Raw genomic sequence first — 11,886 nt, forward strand, 5'->3', positions numbered from 1 at the left:
TTTTTTTTTTTTTTTTTGGTACCAGATTGAACCCAGGAACACTTTATTTTGAGCTACATTCCTAGCCCTTTTTAAATTTTGAGACAGGGCCTCACTGAGCTGCTGAGGCTTGCCTCAAATTTGTGATCCTCCTGCCTCAGCCTCTAGAGTTGCTGAGATTAAATGCATGGGCCACCATGCCTGGTGCACATTTCACATAAAACATTTTTATAATGTTCACATAGAAAAACGTTCTTGAGACAGCGAGCTACATTTTTATTTTTCAACTGTAGGGAACAAATTTAAAGTAAAACAAAAAAAAAAACATGAAATATGAATGGTACTTTACAACACTGCTACCCTAATTTTCCACCAAAAACCTCCTAATAAGGTTGGGAATGTAGCTCAGTGGTTAGCATGTACAAGGCCCTGGGTTTCATCCCCAGCACATAACAAAAAAGAAGCTTTCCTCTGTCACCAGCAGAAAACAGCCCTGGTACCTCAGCGGTGGGGCTGCGCACTCACCAGGCTCTGCTCGATGAGCAAGCAGAAGAGGACAGCATTCCCCACCTCCCTCAGGTTCTGGAAACACACTGTCTTCAGCTCTGCATACTCCACGATGTCCTTCAGCTGGTGGTGGAAGAACTCCAGGATGCCTGTGTGGGAAGAAGTGAGGGCTGGCTTGGAAGGCTGGAGGGCAGAGCCTAGCATCGTGGGGCCACAGCAGGAAGCACTTGCCAATTTGACACTGCCACTGTGCCTGCTTATGAGGACCGCCACAATATCGCACCCCTAACATCTTCCCTTCAACAGAGGTACGTTTGCCCCCAGGCACACTCTCCATAGACTGCCACTTCTTTCTCAGTCAACCCCATATCTTCAGAGAAGGCTCTAATAACAGGAAGTGTACATCATTAAGAATAAAGGAGACCACATTGTCATTTCCAGCAGAATCAGACGAAGTATTTGATAAATTCAGAAGGATGTACCAATCTGATTAGGTGTCCTGCAGATGACATCGCACTCAGTGAGAAGCTGCATGCTTTCTCCCCAAGGTCCGGAGCAAACTCTCCCTAACTGGATCTGTACACTCAGTGCTAACCCCGTCAAAAATTAACACACTGACTCCAAAAAGTACACAATGTAAAAGACCCACAGGAGCCAAACTAGCCTGAGACACAAAGCCAGAGACTCAGTGGATTTCAATAAAACCCTTCATCCCACAAGTCATGCCTAGCACCTGTACTCAGCACCTTCCTGCCTGAAACACAGCCACACCCCATGCTCCTGCCACTTTGTCTTCTCCCAGGTCTCGGCACCACCATCTAGTCATGCTCACTGGCATTAAGACCCTCTCAGGTGTTGTTCATCTGGGTCATCCTCATCCTCAGCAAGCACACTTGAGGTAAGCTGCAAATGACTTGTCCTGCACTGAGATGCACTAATGGCTTCCTCTTCAGATGTTAAAAATTCCCATCTCTAGCTTAAATACAAGCATTCATTTTATTATCCCAATATCATCCATCCACTTTTTAAAATTATTTTATTTATTTATATGCAGTGCTGAGAATCAAACCCAATGCCTCACACAAGCTAGGCAAGTGCTCTACCACTAAGCTATATCCCCAGCCCTATCCATCTACTTTTTATTTTTTTTGGTGCTGGGGATTGAACCCAGGGCCTTGTGCATTTGAGACAAGCACTCTACCTCCTGAGCTATATCCCCTGCCTTCCATCTACTTTTTGACAGTGAAATGAAACTGCATTCTTCTAAGCAAGGGCTACACGATACTATCTGGCAGAGTGTCCCCCTCAAACATTGATAAGAGCCCTGGGCTGGTACAGGGCAGTGTCCAGGAGGTTGGCCACATCAACAGTCTGCCCATTAGGACAGTCTCTCAGATGTCACCACACATGGGTTCAAGTCACTTAATAAGACAAGGCTAGGGTTCAACTGTCTAGCTTTCAAGAGAAAACCATCAAGCAAGAGAAACAAGGCAATTTCACTTGGCAAAGGTCCCTCCAGCCCAGCAGTGCCATGCAGTGCCACTTTCTGAGATCATCACAGCTATTTACTTGGGTGGCCCAAGAACAGCCTGCAGTGAGACATGTGGGCTGTCCCTGAAGAGCACATCTGCCTGTAAGCAGGACAGGCTGGAGCCCAGGGCAGTCCTCCAGACAGACAGACTGTGAGGGGAAGAGGAAGAAAAGTGGGAGAAGGGGCAAGACCAGTACCCTGCTCCATGGGGCTGCCTTTAAGGCTTAGGCCTGCTGAAAGCCCAAGAGGACAATACGACCTGTTTTCCTTGGTGACATTTTGAGGGTGCAGGGGTCTTCCTTGGTGATTTTTTTGAGTACAGGGGTCTGAGGGAACATAGTGCTCAGAATCCCTCTCAGTGCCTCACCCTCACTGGCTGACCCCATGGGCCCTTCAAAAGCTTCCTCAGAGCAAATAGTGACACCAACCCCAACATCCCACACACTTACCTGCTTCCTGGCTATAAAATGCATTTGTTTCTTCTACTCTAAACAGTCAGCTCTGGTTTGGGCATCCTCACCTTCTCCCCCCACCTGGGGAAGGCAAACCTGGCCCTTCTCAACCATTCTTTCTTTCTTTTGTAAGGAGACAGTTTAACTGCTCTGCTAGGAAAGGAGAAGCACAGGGGACACCTGTCCCAGGGGCTGTGATTCTGCCCATCAGGGAGAACAAGGGTTCTTTTTTTTTTTGGAGTGGGGGGTGAGGGGTATGGAGGAGTTGTAGATGGACAGAATGCCTTTATTTAATTAATTAATTAATTAATTTTTGGTGCTGAGGATTGAACCCAGTGCCTCACATGTGCTAGGCAAGTGTTCTGCCACTGAGCTACAGCCCCAGTCCTCAACCATTTTTGACTTGATTTTCTTTACTATGGTTGAAGGGCTGACCTTTCCATCTTCTCCAGAGACACTAGCAATGAGCCCCACACACCACTAAGTGGTGTTTTGCCTCCGTCCAGCACCCAAGGTGCCTGTACTCACCTGGAGAGCCGTATTCATGCCGGGGTAGGCGGCAGATCTTGGGCATCACCTCCATCAGTGTCTTCACATACTGTAGGATTGTGCCTTGCAGCTGGGAGAAATACAAACTGTGTCAGCCTCCGGCCTACACTCTCCTGAAAAGCTGTGGCTGTTGCACATTCTGAAAACTGAGTGTTAGCAAAATGCACAGTAATGATCACCACTGCAGAATCGCCCATGCAAACAGCAACCTGCACTAGGGGCCTACATAGCTGAAATTTGTGCTCTAAACAACTTCTCTTCCAAGACAAAAATGGCCCTGAGATATGACAGAGAAGGCTAAGGCTGTAGTCCTGTGGTAGAGCACTTGCCTAACTCTGGGTCCGAATCCTTTTCTCATGCTATGTAACCCTTATCATCTAGAAAAAGGGCATATACCACTTGCCTCAAAAATTAATTCTATCAAGCTGGGAGCCTTCTCACAGTGGCACCTGTGACCACAGCCTGCCAGCTGGGCTGCCCTCTTGCTGCAGCCCCTGCCCATCACTTAGTGTCTCCACAGAGAACATGCTCTATTCTATTCTCCCCAACACAAATGTTTGAAATTTGTGTTTTATGGAAACTCATGCTTCATGAATGGACGTGGGTCTTTGCAGAACATTCCCAGATTTTACCCTCCCTTCCCAGACAATCACCAACTGAAACAGAGAAATGTCTATCATGGCCTCCTGGCTTCTGTTTTGTCTTCCATCTCCAGAGCACTGTATTCCCTCGAGCCTTGGGCTTAGTGGTAGCCCTTTACATGGGAGGGAGGGACTACTTCTGTAGGCAATATGTGGGTTATCAAAAACTCCTTCTATGGATGGATTAAAATAACTTGAATCTATTCTCTTTGTTTTTAAAGACAGGCTCCCACTATGTTGCCCAGGCTGGCCCCAAACTCCAGGACTCAAGCAATCCTTCTGCCTCAGTCTCCAGAGTAGCTAAGACTACACACTTGTGCCACTGCACCTACTGGATCCATTTTCTTGAACCAGGAAAGATGAGAAGAAATCAAAGAATCAAAGTGTTCAAAGCTAAACTGAATCATTTGTCTGTTAGAGATTCACGATCCAGATACCTAGAGAGGACTCTACCCCTGTAAATTCCTGCCCTGAGAAGGAAACTCCTGGAGGAAACTCACCAGGCTCTTGACGACCTTCAGCAGCTCTTCCATGACCACGGCAATGCCCTGGTAGCCCAGCAGCCGGCAGATGACTTGAAAGTGTGGAGGTCCCACGAAGTTCCGGTAGCTGCCGTAAATACTGGAGTAGGCAAGGTTCAAAGCCTGGGGAAGAAGGGACAGAGTTTTCAATTTGGTCTCTAGGCACATGCAGATGAAAATCCACTATGTGGAGCTGCATTCAGCCCAACACAACCCTGAGCAGATGGGATTCAGCGACTTTTCTTGTAAAATGCACTGCCCCTGCTGGTGTGGAGTCTTCAACCTGTTAAGAAAAACAAACCTGCTAATAGAGCCCAAGGACAGATCCTGATGGAGCAGTGGAGTCAAGTTCTTAGGGGAGGCATAAGGTGCCAGGAACTGGGGAGAGCAATGCCTGGGGGTGGAAGGTGAGAAAGGCAATGAGAGCATTTCATGGAGGAGACCTCTAAGTTCACTGACAATGCAGGTGAACAGAGCAGGAAGACCCCCCTAAGGTGACCATTTGTGCTATAAATTTTCCTCTCAGCACATCTTTATCTGCAGTCCACAAATTCCGATGTTATGCTTACATTTGTTTCAATGTATTTTTAAAATTTCCCATGAGACTTCCTCATTGAGGCATGGATGATTTAGAAGTATACTAACTTCCAGATGTTCGGAGATTTTCTTTTTTTATTGTTTCTGGTTTGAGTTCACTGTGTCAGAGAATACACTGGATGATTTCCATTCTTTTAATTTTGTTCAAGTCTACTTAAGACTCAGGAATGGGGGCTGGGGATGTGGCTCAAGCGGTAGCACGCTCGCCTGGCATGCGTGCGGCCCGGGTTCGATCCTCAGCACCACATACAAACAAAGATGTTGTGTCTGCCGAGAACTAAAATAAATAAATAAATAAATATTTAAAAAAAAAAAAAAAAGACTCAGGAATGGTCTGTCTTGGTCAATGTTTCACAGCCATTTGAAAAAAAAAGGTGTTTTCTGTTGTTGTGGGGTGGACTGTTCAACGCTTGTCAATTACATCCTGTTGGTTAATGGCATTACTCAGTTCTTCTCTATTGTTGCTGATTACTGAAAAGTAAAGTTGCTGAATTACTGAAAGTCTGGGTGGGTCTAAGTTGATTAACCCCCTCTCTCTGCCCCTCAAAGCTCCACCACTCTGCTCTATGTGCTGGGATTCTGTAGAAGACTTTTACTTGATAACAGCTTTACTGCTTGGGGTGGGGTGGGGTGGGGTAAGAGAAAAAGAAGAAAACAAAACCACATGCAAATCATTAGTGAAAACTAATGACCTTATGCTATAGGTCACATCGTTCATTCCCAGAGCTGCCCTGCCTGGGGCCTATGGCAGTTAGAAGAGACATTGATATCAAACACTTGGTCCCCGGCCTCCGCCCAGTGTCCAGCTTCCCTGTGGACTAGGCCAACCCCAAAAAGGACACATCCCAAAGCCAACAACCAGAGTAACAAACAGCAAAAGTGACTTAACTCCTCAGAGGGAAGAGGAAGCTCAACTTCAGGGGAGGGCAGAGTTACAAACACCACATTTAAAATACTTAGACTCTGGGGCTGGTTTTGTGGCTCAGTGGCAGAGCGCTTGCCTCGCACACGTGAGGCACTGTGTTCAATCCTCAGCACCACATAAAAATAAACAAACAGAATTTAAAAATAAATACTTAGACTCTGAAGAGGGAAGCACTTTGGATGTCACAGCTCAGTACAGAGCCAGCTCAAGAATCACTAGACATGGGCTCCCCAGATCTGTCTCTTCCCCTTTGAATTGGGGACAATCTTATTATCTTATAAGAAAGAGAATGTGCTCAAAAGTTTTGGGCAGAGTAGACATTCCATATATGGTGAGGTTACCAAGAACCCCAATAACATTCTCAAAAATGGCCCACTTGGTTAGGACAATCTTATCTCCAAGAGACACGAGCCCTAGGTTCATTATTCATGAGAAAAAGAACCAGTCTGATTCTTGGATTCTGTACATCCCACGATCACACAGATATAAACACTACAAATTACACGGCAGCAGAATAAAGTGCATCGCAAGAACAAAGGCTGCTTGTTTTGAAAACAATTCAACTCTGACATCAGACTGTTCTGGCTTCTGGCCTTTTTTTGAGGGGAAGTTCCTCAAAGAAGTGTCACCTAAAATGTATAAGATTGAGCAGTCAATATTGATGTCACTCGTATGAAAGTCCAAACGATTTTACCCTCTCCCCCCGCAAAAAATGTGTGTGTGTGTGTGTGTTTAGATTGTAAGAATATAAATTTACAAGAATAAAAATTACACAATTTCTCAAACTGAGACTAAGCTGCAGTGAGATTCAAGTTCAGTCATAGTATTCACATTAGAAACAACTATTACATTCAAGTCATCTGTTCTTTCTTTCCCCCAAGAAGGGCATGAGCTGTACCCCTGTGGGGACATCACCGGGGCAATGGGGTGGACTACGGGCATCGCCTGTCTTACTAGGAGTGGACACAATGCTGCCTCCCTGAGTTCCTACTGGGAAATCCTGAAGAAAACCCTGTGTCTCCTGAGCCTTGAACACCACTGTGATGTACAGACCATCCACCTGGGCAGCAAGAACAGACACAGAGTGAGATCTCCCCATAGGCCTCGTTCCAGGGACAGAGCATCAGAACCATTCACCTGGCCCAATGCCACCTCTCCTCGGAGGCCCGACTCCCTTGCTTCCAGAGCCGTCCTCTCTGGACTCTGGGCTGGAGGAGGAAGGTCCCTCCCTAGTCTTTATTTTGAGTTTCCAGAAGGTAACAACCCAGGACATTCAAAAACCAGCACACTTATAGAGCAGCTGGATTGACTATTATTTTTTAAATTGTCATCATGGAGTTGCTAAAAAAACAGATTATTGCCCAAAAAAAGCAAAAGATAGTTTTTCAAGGCCACAAGTTTTACAGCATCCCTCAGACCACCCAGACTCCATTTTTGGAAGAAGAGTCTCACATCCTTTTTCTCACGTGCCTGTCTACAGAGATGTTAAAAAGAGGACCCCTCTCTTCTGCTTGGGGACACCTCATTTGTGATGAAAAGACCACATCCCTTAAACATTTAAAAACTGTTTTGATGAACACATATTAATCAGACATTTATGAAGTATGGTGAGTTGTTTCAATATATATGCACAATGAATAAAGAGCGAAGGGTATAGAAATACAATGATTACCTTTATATAATCATTACACATTGTACAGATTTACCAAATGATCACTGTACCCCTTAAACATGCACAATTAAAATAATTAAGAATGTAGCTCAGTAGCAGCACTTGCCCAGCAAGCCTGAAGCCCAGGGTTCAGCTCCAAGACCTATCCAACGGGAGCTGTAGGGTCCTCCAATCCTGCTCCCCACATCCCCAGTCTCAGATTGGTACGAGGTTTTGAACATCCCACTGTGAGCAGGAAGAAGGCACACAGGTCAGCCTGCTGTGAGTGTAGACCTGATGCCAGGCAGCACAGTGTCCTCTGGCCTCAAAGGACACAAGGCATTATGGTGGGCCAGCCTGTACACACACAGCCTGTAAACCCAGGCACCAGCTGCTCACATCAACCCCAAGACACCCAGCTCCCAGCAACCAGCAGATGGGACAGATAACGTCTCATGACCACCCTGTGAGATTTCACTGTGTACCAGTTTCTTTATTTCCTCAGGTGTTCGGCTTTCTGCAAGTGAGAACGCTTAAATATTGATGAATGTTGGCGGCCTGCCCCTGGAAGCATGGGGTTCAGGGACACTCCTGCCAGCAACATTGGAGACAATGTCACTCCTCCCAGGAGGAGCTAGATACTTTAAACTTTCCCATCTGATGAGCAGAATAATCCTAACTTCTATCATTATTTCTCTTCAATTACAAGGCAGGATATCTACTTTGGAGGGGAGTGTTCGCTCATTTCATCTGTTTTATTTTTTTCCTACAGATTGTTTATCTTTTTCTTATTGAACCATACAAATACTCAATAAAGACAGTCACCCCAAGATACTGTGGAAAATTGGTTCCAGGACCCCCAGTGGACACCAAAATCTGCAGATGTTCACATCCTTTATATAAAACAGTGAAGTATTTGGATGACTTAAACATATCCTCATATACTTGAAATCATCTCTAGATTACTTTTTTTTTTAAAAAGTTTGTAGTTGTATATGGATGCCTTTATTTTATTTGTTTTATTTTTATGCAGTGCTAAGGACTGAGCCCAGTGCCTCACACATGCTAGGCAAATACTCTGCCACTGAGCTACAGCCCCAGCCTCTAGATTACTTTTAATACCTAATACAATGTAAATGCTAAGTAAAGAGTGTCATATCCTATTGTTCAGGTAATAATGACAAGAAAAAGTCTGTACATGTTCAGATTACACACAATTTATTTCTTCCCCTATTTTTTTTCCTGGTTTGAACTCAGAGGTGCTCTACCCACTGAGTTACATCCCCATTTTTAGTTTTTGTTTTGAGATAGTCTTGCTAGGTTGCCAAGGCTGGCCTCCAACTCCTGAATTCCTGGGATTTCGCAATTTTTTTGCGGGGGAGAAGGGGTAACCAGGGATTGAATTCAGGGGCCCTTAACCACTGAGCCACATCCCCAGTCCATTTTTATTTTATTTTATTTTATTTTATTTTAAATTTTGAGAGAGTCTTGCTAAGTTGCTAAGGCTGACTTTGAACTTCTGATCCTCCTGCCTCAGTCTCCCAAGCTGCCGGGATTTACAGGCCTGTGCCACCATGCCCAGCTTTCCCAAATATTTTTGATCCATAGTCAGTTGAGCCCACAGATGAGAACACACAGGCAAGGAGGGCACTTGTTGTGCATCTGGGCACCCCTGCATGGCATCTGTCTTATCTCCTTAGACTAGGTGAGCATCTGCTATTTCGGCCTGCTCACCATATGTGGGCTGACTCTTATTTGTAGAAGTCAGATCTTTTCTGCACTCACCTTCCCACATCAGCCCATGCCTTGGTGGCATTGCCCCTGAACAGCAGTCCTGGCTCTGCCTCAGCAATGCTCCTGAGACTCTTCCATGTGCTTTAGTTTCTTTCTTGTGGTACCGGGGATTGAACTCACGGTGTTGCACATGCTAGGCAAATCATCTTCCACTGGGCCACATCCCCAGCCCTCTGTATATGCTTTCTTAGTATAAGGATTTTTAAACTTTTAAATCTCCCAATAAGCACACATATTTTAATGCCACAAATGAAGCTGGACTTACTCCAACTCCTATTTCATGCCCAAAGTTGTCCCAATAGTATAAACAACTAATTTCAAATAAAAAAATTTTTTTTTAAAGATGGTATCTTCCTATGTTTACCAGGCTGATCTCGAACCTCTGGGTTGAAGCAATTCTCCTACTTTAGCCTAATCATCTCTAGATTACTTGTTTTAAAAAATTTTGTAGTTGTATATAGAATAGATAGAACCCATGCCACCAAGCACATGCCACCAAGCCCCATTAGCTTCTGTTTTAAATTACTATTGCTTTCAGGAAGATGTTAATGGAATAGAAGGAAAAACAACATTCTCTACATGGTATACATTACATTGACATCATTGCAATTAAACTGAAATTTCAAGCTGGGCAAGGTGGTACACCCTTGCAGTCCCAGCTACTTGGGAGGCTACGGCAAGAGGATCACTTGAGCCCAGGAGTTTAAGGACATCCTAAGCAACATAGTGAGACCCTGTCTCAAACAAACAAACAAACAAATAAATAATAACAACAAAAACCAGGAAAGAAAGAAAGGACGAAAGGAACATAAATAGGTAGGTAGGTAAAGACAGGAAAGAGAAAAGAAACGCAGAAAGATAAAAAAATTCAAATTCAAATTATGCTTCATTATGAACTTCACAAACAAAAAAGAACCCACCTTTGATCCATGCAAATACTGGGGTTGTGCATTAGGCTGTTTATCTCTTTGAAATTCCTGAGAAAATGGTAACACTGTTCGAACAAACCTACACAAGAAAGATTAAAAAGAAAAGTAAATTTAATTGTAGTTATTTATATTCTGAACTTTTCTATTACCCATCTATTAAATTTGCTTCCCAATTAACTGTCACAATCATCAAACAGGAAAATTCTAGTAAATAAAAAACCACAGAATGAATTAGATACATATCTGAATATATGTAGAATAAATGTATCCAATATAGAGTAAATGTATCCAAAGCTCAGGAGCCACAGCAAGAATTCCTGATGTCCTCCCCCCATAAACATAGTTTCACACTCAGGGAAATGCTAGCCTGTTGGCAGCAGGACCAAAAAGGATCATACACCACTGTGCTATCAGTAGTCAATACCACTGGTGTACAACACTCAACATTGGTGTGTGTGTGTGTGTGTGTGTGTGTGTGTGTTTCTGTCTACATGGGCCCATGTGTAAATTTGCGTGTGTCCGTGTGTGTCGGCATGTCCTGGAATATTAGGGAGTAGCTGTCACCCAGCAGCTGCTCCTTGTATGGCTGAGAGAGTCTGTCCTAAGCCATGAGCAAGCACCTAGACAGGAACCACAACTTCCCTCTCTAGTCCAGTCCCATCACCCAATCGTCATGTGTAAAGCCAGGGCCATGACCCAGGGCTGGCCCAGGGCTACCCTTTCAAATAGAAGAAACAAGGAGGGACAAAATGTTCTGGAAAAGAGAAGGAAGAGGGAACACAGTGACAGTGACACAGTGAAATTCTGTGGGGGAGGCAGTTCCCCCAAGATCATTCCACACAAATGCTTGGGTGGGGGCATCCAGACCCATCCGTGAAGCTCACGGCCACTCACCGGTTGGTGGAACCATTGTAACAGTAGTTGGGCAGGAAGTCATAGTTGAGCTCCCAGAAGACATGGAGGGTGATTCTTCCATAGGGCGCTGACACGTTGTGGTTGGCTTCCCGGAACATGGCATCAAAGCTGTCCAGCGTCAGGTACCTGCTCAGCAGCTTATGGGTCATGCGGTTGATTTCTAAAAGGCCATCCAGCTCCTACAGGGCCACAGAGACAGGGATGTAAGGACAGAACTGGGTCACGCAGGAAGGGGGAATCAGTACTGTCACCTGCAGTCCCCACCCAGGCCATGAGGTCCCTGGTGGGCCAGAGCACAGTGGGGACTAGACAAAGAGAGTTTGCAACAAGGTAGCCACCAGTGCATTAAGTTTTGAATAAGTTCTATTACTGTATACTGTTACACTCGTTCTAGTTTATTTTATTTTATTTTTTTTAAAGAGAGAGGGAGAGAGAGAGAGAGAATTTTAATATTTATTTTTTAGTTTTCGGCGGACACCACATCCTTGTTTGTATGTGGTGCTGAGGATCGAACCCAGGCCGCACGCATGCCAGGCGAGCGCGCTACCACTTGAGCCACATCCCCAGCCCTTGTTCTAGTTTATTTTTAGTTATTGTTATTAATCTCTTAACATGCCCAACCTAAAAAGAGCATGCTACAGGGACACTGCTACATCGATGTTCATAGCAGCACAATTCACAATAGCAAGACTGTGGAACCAACCTAGATGCCCTTCAATAGATGAATGGATAAAAAAAATGTGGCATTTATACACAATGGAGTATTACTCTGCATTAAAAAATGACAAAATCATAGAATTTGCAGGGAAATGGATGGCATTAGAGCAGATTATGCTAAGTGAAGCTAGCCAATCCCTAAAAAACAAATGCCAAATGTCTTCTTTGATATAAGGAG

At 44.6% G+C, this 11,886-nt stretch overlaps 1 protein-coding gene across 5 annotated transcripts in view; it reads right to left on the minus strand.

Moving 5' to 3' along the window:
* Cyfip1 (cytoplasmic FMR1 interacting protein 1) overlaps positions 1-11,886 on the minus strand; it is an 88,893-nt gene that overhangs the window by 7,283 nt on the left and 69,724 nt on the right. For all 5 annotated transcript variants that reach the window (XM_048792974.1, XM_015480328.2, XM_048792973.1 and 2 more), the window contains 5 exons: positions 10,971-11,170; positions 10,068-10,155; positions 4,160-4,303; positions 2,998-3,088; positions 505-635 (listed from right to left, as the gene is read on the minus strand). In XM_048792974.1, the coding sequence (XP_048648931.1) occupies positions 505-635; positions 2,998-3,088; positions 4,160-4,303; positions 10,068-10,155; positions 10,971-11,170 (654 nt within the window). The remainder of the gene's footprint in view (positions 1-504; positions 636-2,997; positions 3,089-4,159; positions 4,304-10,067; positions 10,156-10,970; positions 11,171-11,886) is intronic.

This window comes from Marmota marmota, unplaced genomic scaffold (assembly GCF_001458135.2).
Source record: "Marmota marmota marmota unplaced genomic scaffold, marMar, whole genome shotgun sequence".
NCBI classification, from domain to species: Eukaryota; Metazoa; Chordata; class Mammalia; order Rodentia; family Sciuridae; genus Marmota; species Marmota marmota.